General features: G+C 43.5%; 1 protein-coding gene across 2 annotated transcripts; it reads left to right on the top strand.

Moving 5' to 3' along the window:
- Positions 1-62: 62 nt before the first annotated feature.
- Positions 63-10,966, top strand: OSGIN1 (oxidative stress induced growth inhibitor 1). Of its 2 annotated transcripts, none has more exons than XM_008638773.2 (6): positions 63-169; positions 4,288-4,393; positions 6,858-6,994; positions 7,315-7,506; positions 7,837-7,928; positions 8,586-10,966. In XM_008638773.2, exons 2-6 carry the CDS (start codon positions 4,309-4,311, stop codon positions 9,574-9,576), a joined length of 1,497 nt encoding a protein of 498 aa, XP_008636995.1. In that variant the 5' UTR covers positions 63-169; positions 4,288-4,308; the 3' UTR covers positions 9,577-10,966. The 2 variants fall into 2 exon arrangements, with proteins under 2 accessions (XP_008636995.1, XP_017596555.1); XM_017741066.1 differs by having other exon boundaries at positions 65-169; positions 4,291-4,393.
- Positions 10,967-12,634: the final 1,668 nt, after the last annotated feature.

The raw sequence follows: 12,634 nt of genomic DNA, 5'->3' as shown, positions 1-12,634 counted from the left end.
CTCCAGTCATTTTGGCTCCTCCTCTCCTCTCTTGCTGCTGGTTGCCTACTATATTTAAACAGCTGTGTTAGGGCAGAGAGAGGATTCCAGGCTTGTAGTTTGGGTGGCTCTCCTGACTGTACAATCACTTTCATAAAGATCACACCTCTCATCAGACCTGCTGCTAAAGGTAAGAAGGCTCCAAGTAAGCACAGAGAGCTCTGTCTGGTGTGCCCTTCTGACTATCACAGGGGTGTTTTAGAAAGGTGTTATTACATAGCACCAAGTTGATTTTTTACACATACTTTAATTGTGTTTGGGGGGTAACTGCCCTGATATGTAAGAGTGATGATGCAAGGAGGGAACAACTTCTGAAACTTGTAGGGAAGTATAAAATGTAAAAGCTGTCAAGATCTCTGCTTTTTTAGAAAAGTACTAATCAATTAAATATTAAACTGGTGAAACAAATGAGCTGATGAAGAAATTAAGCTGAAGAAAACTATTGCTGCATTTATTTTAGAACTGTTCTTTAAAACTGAGTGTTGTGGTAGCTCTTTTAATCTCCCCCAGTATTTATACCCTGACTGCATTGCTGACTTGAACTATCCCCATGTGCTGTTCAGGCCAAACTGTTGATTCTTACTTTAGAAAAATCTCGTGCCTGTTATAGGGAGAGATATCTGCATATGGCTGATGTGACCTGGCTTTCTATTTCTCTAAGGATCACAGAGTGTCCTTGCCTTCTAAATGTATCCTTGCTTTTTCATCTGCTCACTTAAAACCTGTTTCAGCCTTGCAGCCTGGAACTAGTAAGAGCCACACTGACTGAGTTTGTGAGTTATAGTCCCTCTAGACATGAGGCTGTGTCAGGAAGGTATGCAGAGCCTGGCCCAGAATGAGCTGGGTGCTTTTCAGCCAGAAACAATTATGTAACATCACACAGACACTGGAATGCTTTGGAAGCAGCAAGAAGACAAGCTGTGAAACTTGCTGCATTCTCTCAAACGAAGAGGAGGAAAGGGACATCCATTTAAAGTAGGAAGCTCAAAGCAGGAGCCAAACTCAGTGTCACTAAGCTGACTAAGTGTGAGTGCTCAGCAGCCTACACTACGTAAAAGGAGGGTGAGAAGAGCAGTCTTAAGTTTCTTGCTATCTCAGGCTTTTTCTTGGTGCTAACTAGTTCAGTACAGATTTGCAATGAACTTCAGTGTCCTGTTGCTTTCCAGTAGCCTCTGCAAGAACTCTGCTACACTGTATTAGCTGCCCAGGTTTCCAGGTATAGGAGTCTAAGACTGAAAAAAAAAAAAAAAAAGTAATTAAAATAATCCACCTTAACATCCAGTGACAGGAAAAGTGAATGTTTGGCTTGAAACTAAAATGTCTGAGATGCTCTGAGCTCAGTTTTACCCCCAGAAGTCAAACCTTTAGCCTACAGGATAGGAATAGCTATAAACAGGTTCAGCACCACCTGATTCACTTTCTACTTAAAAAGAAGAATTAATAACTATGAATTATAGATATGGCAGCTATAGGACGTGAAAGGGATTTCTCCCATTTGTAGAGAGATGCTAGGATGGTTAATCTTGTGTTGATAGAATTATCAGTGTCAAATCTTCAGGAAATGAAGTGTGTAGCACTAAAATGTCATTAGGGGTTTTGTGAACCCAGGTACTGAATAAATTCATGGCTTAAAATGGTCACATATGTGCACAGATCCAGTAATTTCATCAGACGAACAATTGTGCTCCTCCAGCTATTAAAGTTTGGTTTAATTCCAGAAAATTCTCCTCTTTCATGTGTCAAAAGGTACAGAATGGAGGGGGAGGAGAGTGAAAGGAGGAGGGAGCTATCAGTGAGCTCACGGCTTCTGGCTCTCTGCTTTATCAGGGTGGAGAAGGGTGGCACGGTGCAACGGCCAGGAGCCAAGGCAACGTTCCTCTAAAGTAAACAGGACTGGCAGGCTGTCTTCTCCTGTCTTGTGCCTTTTCTGTCCCCCTCAGGCTTGCCCAGAAAAATGCTGGCATACAGCAGCATGACTTTGTGCTCATGCCTTACAAATGGGCTTGCAGGCTCCTTATTTATGTGCTGGCTCTGCTGCTGCCCTGGAACTGCTGCCATGTGCTGTACTGGGTTGGGGATGTTGCTGGGTTACCACTGTCTACAGAGTGCATGCAGTTTTTCCATGCATGCTGCTGCAGGGAGCTATGGAGCAGAAACCTGGAAGATTGCTTCCAGAGATCTTGCTTTCCTCTTCCAGACTCTCATTAGTTTCACAGAAATAAGATGTGTACTCTGTGTTAGGAGAAATTAATAAGAACTTTTCTTCTTGTGTAATACAGTCATGGAGAGAGGGTTATTTCTTACCATGGAGAAAAAACTTCTGCTAACCTGCAGCTAGATACTGTGATTTACTGATGTGAGGGGAATACCTTACTGGTCACACCAGTGTCCTGTTGCTTTGGTGTCTCTGGCAGTCCCAGGTGCTAGTGCTGAATTCTACCAATTGCAGCTCTGGAGCTTTGTGGGAAGGAATTATTTGGGGGTAAACTTACACCACAGTCTGAAGGTGGTGCAGGTTTTGGTTAATGTGGCAGAACCTGCCCAAAAGGCTGGGGAGATCCTTGGGCAGTTGGGCTGTACTCCCACAGCTTCCAGGGCTGGGATAAACATGCCTTAAGGGGAGTTCATCTCCTGCAGGGAATGCAACTACCTTTGAGTCTCAGTTAAATTGGGAACATAAGTTTCCTTGAGATCCAACTCTCTTCAAAGCTAGATGCTTCAAATTTCTTCAATTAGAAAGCACAACTATTATGTCTTTTAAGTGGTTCATGCCCCCTCGGCAAAATGCATGAGAGTCTTTAACTAATGCTTAGTTAAGCGGTAACAGGCAGCCAGTAAGTGTTACTAAACTGTGATCCAAAAATGTGGACAAAGCTGCTGGTTTTGAATTCGTCTTGTAAGCCTTATGTGATGAACCCAGTGCTCTTGGAACAGAGCTGTCGAGCCCAGCCATGGCTGGGTATTGGTGTATATGAGAACTGTCACATCCTTGCAAGCAAATGCACTTCCAACACTCCTGCTCATGCCTGAAATTTGCAAATTGCAAACTCACTGGTGGTTTCTTGGCTGCCCATTCAGGCATCAGGGTCCTACACTCTGCTGGAGTTGCTGTGACGTAAATGTCAGGCTTAAAGAGGAGCATTACACTTGTAGGAAGACATTTGCTGCAATGCTTGTGTCAAAGGCAGTGATGTGCCAGGCCTTATGGAAGTGTGTGGTGCACTTGCCAAAGATCTTTCTGCACTTGGAAAGGGTGTGGAGAGCATACCCTACTGAACAAAGTCATGCCATTCAATGGATTTTTGCTTAGCTTTCCAAAATGAGAATAAGATTTTTATAAAAGAGAGTATTTTCTGTAGAATAATTTAAAAGCTTATGCTGAATTTCAGAAATCTCATGTTTATTGTGGTAAAAATAACTTCTCTAGGTTTAGTGGCAGTAGAGTTGAATTCCATGGAAAACTAAAGAAGTTGTTATTTGGCATGGTAGGATTCCTGCAGGAATGACAAAAACATTCAGTGTTCATTGAATATCTGCATAATGATTAGATTACTTGTATAGATTCCACTCTAATGACACCTTAGTCTCCAATTATGATGTATATTTTGTTCAAAGACTTTTTTACTTCTTCACACCTAGAACTCTCCATTTTCTGGAAAATTAAGAAAGAAGGTTCCAGAACTAAACTAGCACTTCTCCAAAAAAACCTATAGTGATAGAATGGTACCTATTTGAAAACGCAGCCAAGAGATTTCCAGCCTTTGGGCAGAAGTCTTGAGTCAGGTTTACTTTACTTTTCAGTAAATGCACAAGTTACTTTAAAAAGTGTTTGTGACAATGATGCAATTTTGTACAGAGTATGGTCAGAAGTGAAGTTTTTATTAACAAGCTGCAACACTTCATTTAATGTAGTCAGAGGGTTACTGAAATTGCCAGCTGTCCTGGAGTAACTGGAATTCATGTCTGAAAGAGAAAGATAACTGTTCTCTCCCCATTTTGTGGTGCATAATCAGAGAATCATCCTTTGATTTTGGGGTCAGGAGGAGAAAAAGATAAGGAGGTCTGTCCTGAGTGTGGAAGTGTGACAGTGACAGTCTGTGACAGAATGTGACAGCCTGCAATGCAAGGGTAATACTTTAGATTAGCCTGAGTTTGTGGGCTGGAGAAAGTCTTGTGGGGTTTTTCTCGTTTGTTTGTTCATGGGTTTTTGTCAAAAAATGCAAATCATAAAAAACTTATTTATTTCAGCAGGTAGATTGAAGAGCATAAATGCTTCCGGACGGGAAGATGTATCCATTATTGACCAGACCCTCAAACAAGAGTGGGCTCAAGACACTGCCTGTTGTGATCATAGGTAAGCCTTCTCCTGCCAGCAATGCTGTGTTCTCTCGTGCTGTTTTTGCTTTGGACTTGCTATCTTTAACTTCTGTTGCACGTGTTCTCACTCAAACCAGAAATGCCTGACCACTGTTTCTGCATCCTTTCCCAGACAGCCAAACTTCCTATAATACTAAGAGAAAGACCACTAAGAATTGTGGCAAGTAGGGAACAAGATGTTTGACAAATTAAAACACAGACCTATTTTTAATGATAAAATTAGTAACCTTTTGAGCATCAGTTCATCTGGGCCTGCTTTTTCTCTGTTGGATATTTAGAAAGATTTGAAACCTTTCCACTACGGATAGTTAATCAGCTTGCTGTAATTAATCTGTAGCGTTTGAATTAAAGGTAGGTTTGTGTGAGTTTTTTCACCATGATGTCTGTTTAGACAGTACTCCAGATGCTGTTAAGTTTTCTTCACATTTTTCAGATTTCTTTTAAAACATGAGTGAGCTACACTGATTTTGTACAGATTTAATAGACTTATAAAAAGCAGTTTTCTACCAGTTAAAAAAACCAGGATATATAGTAACTGTCTTGCCTCCCTTGCAAGAGGGAACTTTGCAGTGTGAGGTGATTCCTGGAGCAAAGTAATGACGTCAGTGCCTTCCCCTCTGACCTACCATGAGCGTGCTGGAGTGCAGGTTTTGGACCCTGTTCATCTGAGCTTGTGTTTCATGCCTTCCAGAGCTGGGCTCCCTCCTTATCTGGCATCAAATTCCAAGCACCTGAGAGAGCTGCTCCAAAGTTAGACACTGCATAAATCACCCCTAGTCCTTGCTAACAGCGACTTTGACAAGGATACTACTACCAGCAATTTCTTGTCTGAGAATGACTTTGTGCTGCTCAGTTGTTCAAGTCTGTAGGTGGGAAGGAGGATATTTGGTACCTCCCTAGTGCACCTGTACAGGGATCCAGGGCAGAGATGTCACTAAAGCCTCAGAAGAACGAAGATAGGCGCTCTGAGGAGGCTGTTGGACTGAGCAGCCCAGCTGTTCCACTGCAGCTGGACAGCGCTGCACGAAGGCTCCAGCTACTTCCCCAGGCCCTGCTCCAGGAAGGCTGTGTGTTCCCTCAGCTGTGCTGGCAGCCTCGTGGATGCAGTTGCGCTGTGAAATAGCTTGAGCTCCAGATGTTCTTGTGACCATCCATATCAAACTTAGATGTGATTCAGAGTAAATCCTCTGTGTGTAGTTGCTGAGTGTTGTGCATTCAGACAGTGAAGTTTGACTTGGGTACCTCCTTGTACTTCCTAAAGCAAAGTAGTAACCTGAAATTTGTTATATTTTACTATAGCTGCAGCTCAGTTTGTTTTTAATGTCTGTTGCTGTTGGTTTTGGCTAACTTTCCTGCAAGTGGAATATTCCAAACACTGACCTGCAGCTGCTGGTCTGTGCTCAGCACAGCGGGCTTTGTCCCCAGCTGTGACATGTACTGTCCTTCACATAGCTCAGTGTTGGCTTTACAGCCCTAACCTTCCTATTTCTGGGATCCTCAAGGATCAGCCTTTGCTCCAGTCCCCCTTGCAGTACTGGCACTGTGCCAACAGGCTGCTGTCACTTGGGTTCTCCTCCCCTCTTTGTCACTGCACTGTGTCGCGGTTGTTGGTCACACGGCAGCAAAGCCTGGGCAGCCAGACAGGCTGACATTTATTTATCACAGACACTGTAAAATATTAAACGTGCTGGAGAACAACCATGTGCAAACTTTCCACAGGCTACTCTCACTGGGCTTTGGAGTCACATATATCTAGTTTTTCCACTGGCTGTTGGGTGGTCAGCAAAGGCATTCAGCCGTCCAGCAGCCTGTTCAAAGTGTGGTGTTCTGAGGGCTTGTCTTGGCATGGCAGAGAGACATTTTCCATAACACTGCAGTACCATGGTAGGGCTGGTTCCCATTTGAAAGTGTCCTCAAGACCCGTTAGTCAAAGCTGCTATTGCCAAATATCCCTTAAAAGATGGAATTTCTTACTGAGAAGAGCTGGTTCCCCTTCACTTCAGTAGTCACTCTCTTTTCTGGAGCTTGTATCCTGTGCACAGTGAATGACTCTGCACTGGTGTGAAATGTGCTTCTGGGAGAGCTGAGGCCCCTGGTCAGTACATGATCAGTTTCTAAACCTCTAAGTTTAGAGAAATAACTCCATTCATCACCTTGCTAGAGACTTCAAGGTTCAGGTGAGGGTAACCTCTGACTTACTTAATCCAGTATTTTTTCAGCGAGTTCTAAGGACCTTGCAATGCAAATAGGAGCAAGCGAGGAGGAGATGGCTAAAATGACTTCCCCAACTCCATCCAATAGGTCAGTGGTCAACCTGGAGTAGGAAATCACCTGTACCCACAGCAGTGTCATATCTTTGGAATTGGTCTGGATATTAGAAACACTTCTCAAAGAACTGCTATATTTCCAGAAGTATAAATTCTTCTCCATTTTTTTTTCAGGGAACGGACCTTCAGGAATCTGTCTCTCATATTTGCTGTCAGGTTACACCCCTTACTTCAAAAGACACTCTCTTCATCCTCATCCTATTCTTCAGAGAAAGCTGGAAGAGGCACCAGAAGTCTCTGTTTTGGACCAGGTTTGTGTAAAGAGAAACAGTATGACATTCTAGAAAGCATCCTAGGGGTGTATCATAAGTGATTATCTTGTTTGGATTTTCAAAGTACACAGACAGAATGAGCCTTGAGCAAATTTTGCTTTGTAATCCAGATCTTCCTTGTATGAAATGGCAGCATTGCTGCTAAGGTCCTCAAGGTAGCCCTTGGGCAAAAACAGGTCTGTGTGCCAGTAAATGAGCTTCCCAGCACACCAAACCCACTGATCAGAGATCCTGGAGTAACAAGTAGTCTGCTGCCTGGCAGTACATGCACTCTGAGCATCTGGTCTTCCTCTCTTTAGGATTTGGAGTATCTGTCTGAAGGCTTGGAGGGACGATCCCACAACCCTGTGGCTCTTCTGTTCGATACTCTTCAGCGTCCAGACACAGATTTTGGTGGGACAGCAGAATCAGTGCTCACTTGGTGGCATGAGCCTGACAGAGCCATCCCCCACCTGGTCCTTGGCAGAAACGCTCCTGGAGGTGCCTGGCACGTAAGTGAATTGGAGCTGAGCCGGGGTCTGCGTGTTGTGTAACAGCCAAACGTGTTGACTGGAGAGAGAAAAGCGCCTCTAAAATGCCAGTCAGCCTTATTAGATTTTATATATACAGACAAGTGAAAGTTTAAAAGGAAAACAAGCATGAGAGGCCTTTATATTTCCCATCTCTTGTTCTTTTTGGAGAACATGAATGGTTTCAACCATGACAGCAGATCAGAGGAAATTACTGATTTCATCATCTGTGCCATATTGAAACATGGAAAAGTTGCCTTTTGCTTTTTACGTTAAAAAATTGAAGTAATTTTTCTCTGCTTCTTTTTCCAGTCTATAGAGGGCTCTATGGTCACCCTGAGCAGAGGGGAATGGATGGGACTTCCAGATCTCCCTTTCAAGGAATGGTTAAAGCAAAAGAGAAGGTGAGATATCCATGGTATGGTCATTTCCAAACATCTGGAGATTTTTAGAGAACCTGGAATGGACTTCTTGAATGCAGCTATGCATCTGTTATGGATGATTTTAGTGAGAGAAAGGACACCCTCCCACACCCCCAAACCAGTGCATTCTACATGCAGTGATTCAGATTAAGTTGCAGTGCTGCTTGGAATGTGTCCACACCAACTGGGGAGATGAATCAGGGACCACAAATTCTGAGTAAAGCTTCAAAGTGTGGTCACCTGGCTTCTGTGTCTACTGCTGCTGTCCCTGATGACAAGTGTAATCAATTCAGCTACTGTGCAGTCTCTGAGGTGCTTCTTCTCTTGACATGTGTCACAATTAAGAAGTCCAGGAGTTAAAAATGGAATGGAAACAAGATATTAGAGAAAGGTTTAAATAGCCAGCCATGTTCTTGGGGTTGGGATTATTGGTAGAAAAAGCTGCCTCTGTCCAGCAGCTTCTGGACCTGACTGTTAGCTCTATGTGTCAGGAATAACTTTGCTGAACCAGGGAAAACTAGATCAGTCTTCTCTGGTAGTGCCAAGACAGATGGCTCTAGAATACATTCAGTGCAAGAGGGGACAAATTCCAATCTGTTACTTAACTGCTGCTTGATCTTTGTTTGTACTTTATTACAGAGGCCTCAGAAACAATAGAGCCACAGCAGAGGACATTGCTCAATATTACCAACACTATGTGATGAAGAAAGGACTGCAGAAGAATTTCAGATGTGGCACTGTTGTGACCTCTGTGAGGAAAGTGAGTGCAGAGAGCATCTCCAACCACACCCAGAAAGATCTGCAGGATAGTGACCCACTCTGGAACTCTAATGAACAAAGTACAGAGGTCTTTCAGGTGGATGGATTTTTCAAAACTGTGGAAGGTGATAAAGAGCCCTTCTCCCTCCATGCAGAGAATGTGGTCTTGGCTACGGGAACATATGACAATCCTACCTGGCTCGGGGTCAAGGGAGAAAACCTTTCCTATGTCCACCACCAGCTGTCTGCCCTAGAAGAAGCAGTGAAGAACAACAGTGTTGGCATCATGTCAGATCCAGTCTTGATTGTTGGTGCTGGTCTGACAGCTGCTGATGCAATTCTCTTTGCTCACCATTGCAATATTCCAGTAATCCATGTTTTTCGGAGACGAGTCGGTGATCCAGGCCTTATTTTTAACCAGCTCCCCAAAATGATGTACCCTGAGTACCACAAAGTCCATCAGATGATGAAAGAACAAACAGCTGCCTGTGCTGGGCCCTATGAGTGTTACATCAGCCTCCCTGAACATCATGTGCTCTCCTTTGGCAAGGACAAGAAATGCATCTTGCAAGACAAGAATGGCTGTCAGAAAGCTTATAAAATTTCCATGGCTCTTGTTCTAACTGGCTCAAACCCCAACCTCTCCTTTCTGCCAAATAATGGCATTGACTTGGCAATGGACAGTGACCAGCCAGTCAATTCAAAGAGGAATCCCATAGATGTTGATCCATTCACCTATGAATGCACTCAGGAGAAGGGGCTCTATGCTCTGGGACCTCTAGCAGGAGATAACTTTGTACGCTTTGTGCAGGGAGGGGCTCTGGCTGCTGCCAGCTCTCTGTTAAAGAAAGCCAACAAAAATCCCCCCTAACAAAAAACCCCATCCCTGTACTACCTGTACCTGGATGGGTTAGTGCTCTCTCCATGAAACAGCAAATCATCTGATTTGTATATCCTCAAATCTAAAGCCCATTCCTGGTATTCTCCAAGGTTATACAGAGAGTTAATAAGTTCTTGCTGAGTTGAGAAGATTAAGTGACCAAACACAGGGTGGGTTTCACACACAGCACTATCTCCAGTTCCTGGGAATTCAGCTCCTTTTCTGCATAGCTGTGCATGGTTACTGGGAGTGAATCTTATGCCTGGAAAAGCAAGGGACAAGATAGGAATTGCTCTTCTATCTAAAACCCTCCAGGTGACCAAAAATTGGATTGAGGAATCAATGTTAATTTTATTTTCAGATAGCAGTGTCACAACACTGTGTCTGTTGGTGTCTTACAGTGTTTTGTCGTGAAGCAAAGTAAACTGACCTGGTTTTATTTGCTCCTGTGGTTTGGCTGTATGTTCATTTAGGCCAGAAACCACTGACAGGTGCTGCAGGTACCTCTTTGCACACAAAGGGGTGCTCTGCAAATAACAAACATTCGAAACTGTATTGTCTCACTGACACCAACAACAAGTAATATATGATTTTTTTTTAAAATCAAGAGATTCCTGTGATGGGTTCTTCTCCTTCCTGAGAAGGAATGGTACTGATTTGCATTCCTTGGTTTGCTAAGCAATACTTGGTTTGCCATCTTGCAGCCTCCTGCTTTCTAAATCCTAAACCTGTGATAGCCAAATTCTTGGCAGCTGCTGTAGAGACTAAAGCAGAACTAAAGGGGAGCTACTGGTCTGTCTTGGAACTGCCCAGGTACTGTATGGGGCTTCTGGTGCACAGAGTATTTTGGAAAGGTGCAATATGTTATATACTGGGTATATATGCTAAGGTATTATGATTTTTAAAAAAAATATTATTTGTGTAAGAGGGAAAATGACACAGTCACTTTTTGGTAGCTTTATGCTATATGTATATCAAAAATTTTATACTGTTTTTCTAAAAGATTTTTATTGGCAGAATATTTTGTTACAGTCTTTCAGCCTGAATGAGCTGGGGTGGATGGCAATGATGCCTTATGTTGCAAACAGCATTCTCAACAGACCTACAGCGCCTTTCATACCTCTCACAGGAAAAACTGCAGTCACGGCTAATTTAATTTGATGTAAAGACAGACTCTGCTCCCTGTGCTGCACTGAAACTCACTGACATCACAAGCCTCTGAAAAACTGAGTGTGATGATACAGTGGCTATTTGTAAATGAATTGGCCTCGAGTTGAGATATGGGAGGAGTTTGTCTGTGGTGTTACTGTATCACACTTGAGTAATTTTTCTGACTGACTATTCTTGTATGAAACTTTCCAATAAAGTGATTTCAGATTTACCCTGTGTTTGTTTTAACTCTGAATCTCTGACCCAGAGAAGACCTAATGAACTTTACTTTTCATCACCATCATCTTCCTGGTGAGTACCAGGGCATGGTTTATGCCTGCTAAATCCTTCATCCCTCTGTTCCCTAGGAGGACCCTACTATGAATTTTCTCTGGGTATCTTTGCCTCTCCAGTAGGATGAAGAACCCTTGTGAAGTGCTTTGGCCATGTCTGTCTCTTATGAGGCTAGGACACAATGCCAAGCCAGGCTATTTGCCAGGCTTATTCTTGCCTGGGGGATCTTGCATCTCCTTCCTGTTCACCTACTGTCTCCTCCTGTCTGCAAAGTAACCCCAGATTATTAGACCAGTAAGTCAGTAAGACAGTTTAGATCAGAAGGGACATTTGAAGGTCTCTGGTCCAACCCCACTAAAACAGGGCATACTTTGAAGTTAGACCTGATTGCTCAGTGCCTTACTGGGGAAAGCTTTGAATATTTCCAGGATAGAGATTGCACTATCAACATTTGATTGCCCTGTTCAGCATTTTACCACCTTTGTTGAGAACTGTAGGGTATTTCCTTTACTAGTTGAATGTCCCTATTGCAGCTTATCCGCTGCCTCTCGATTTAGTGATTTTGGCTTTTTTTACTGCACAGCTCTGAGAGGAATCTGGTTCAATGTGTTAAAACATCAATACTCGGCTCTTCTCTGCAAGCTGAGATTGAAGTGCCCTCAGTATTTTGTGAACACAGAAAGGTGGAGGGAATGAGTTTCTTGGGCTGTGTCATTGCTCACTGACCAGAGGGGTGGCAATGCCCCCAGGCCTCTCTTTGGCAGCATTACTCTTTATGAGCTGATACTTTCCCCCCTGATTCTGTTATCCTGGCAATATGGGCCTTCCTGAGAAGGGATAATGTGGTTCTGTGATCTTCTGCAGCTAACCTTTGCTAGAAGAAAGTTCAGTGATCAATGCTCACCTCTCTAAAAATACTGGTTTTGGCTACATCTTCCTGTCTCAAAAGCAAATGAAGAGGAGAACAGAAGCCAAAGAGCATTTGAAAAAACAAGGGGCATTGGAATGTGCTGGGAATAAGGTCATAATACTGGTGTCAAGTGAAATGCTGCCCTTCCCATCACTGAGATCAAAGTCACGGTGTTCATGCTGATCATTCCTGCATCCCATATTGCGTTGTGCTGAAGTAATTTGCCCTGCATGGGAGAGCTCCTAACTAGGTCAGCAGTCTGAGCTTCCGTCGGGGGAGCTCCTGTGTCTGTTTTAAATAACCTCCTTTCCTGCCCAAGAGGGACGAGCTAATTGCCTGCCCCATGCAGGACAGGAAAGGGAAGTGTTTTTCCACAATTGATGCTTAGAAAATATCCTACATTCTGCCCCCAGGGATGTCGAAGTAGAGGATCTCAATAGCAGAATTGGTGGTTTAGTCATCAACTGCAGGTCCTCAGGGCAAGGCTGTGCGCTGGTAATCCAAGTTGTCATTCAGTTCTCTGTATCCAGGGAGGCAACTATGAATTATTGTTCCAAAACAATCAGCTGTGAGAGTCAACAGATACCGGCTTTGTTATGAGTGGAATTCACCCGAGCATTATAACCTTGACCTGCAGCATGTGACAGGACCAGGAATAGAACCAGTCTCCTCCTGGGCCCTCTGCACAACCGAGCT

Source organism: Corvus brachyrhynchos, unplaced genomic scaffold (assembly GCF_000691975.1).
Source record: "Corvus brachyrhynchos isolate BGI_N302 unplaced genomic scaffold, ASM69197v1 scaffold26, whole genome shotgun sequence".
Taxonomy (NCBI): Eukaryota; Metazoa; Chordata; class Aves; order Passeriformes; family Corvidae; genus Corvus; species Corvus brachyrhynchos.
Note: the sequence above shows the minus strand (reverse complement) of the source record. Positions and strands in the feature narration are given on the sequence as shown.

What these genes read in the sequence shown, in the direction of transcription:
- OSGIN1 (XM_008638773.2), top strand. Translation starts at nt 4,309, where the DNA reads ATGCTTCCGGACGGGAAGATGTATCCATTATTGACCAGACCCTCAAAC. An exon ending in AAGTCTCTGTTTTGGACCAG is followed by an intron (nt 6,995 to 7,314) that starts GTTTGTGTAAAG and finishes TCCTCTCTTTAG; the next exon opens with GATTTGGAGTATCTGTCTGA. An exon ending in CTCCTGGAGGTGCCTGGCAC is followed by an intron (nt 7,507 to 7,836) that starts GTAAGTGAATTG and finishes TTCTTTTTCCAG; the next exon opens with TCTATAGAGGGCTCTATGGT.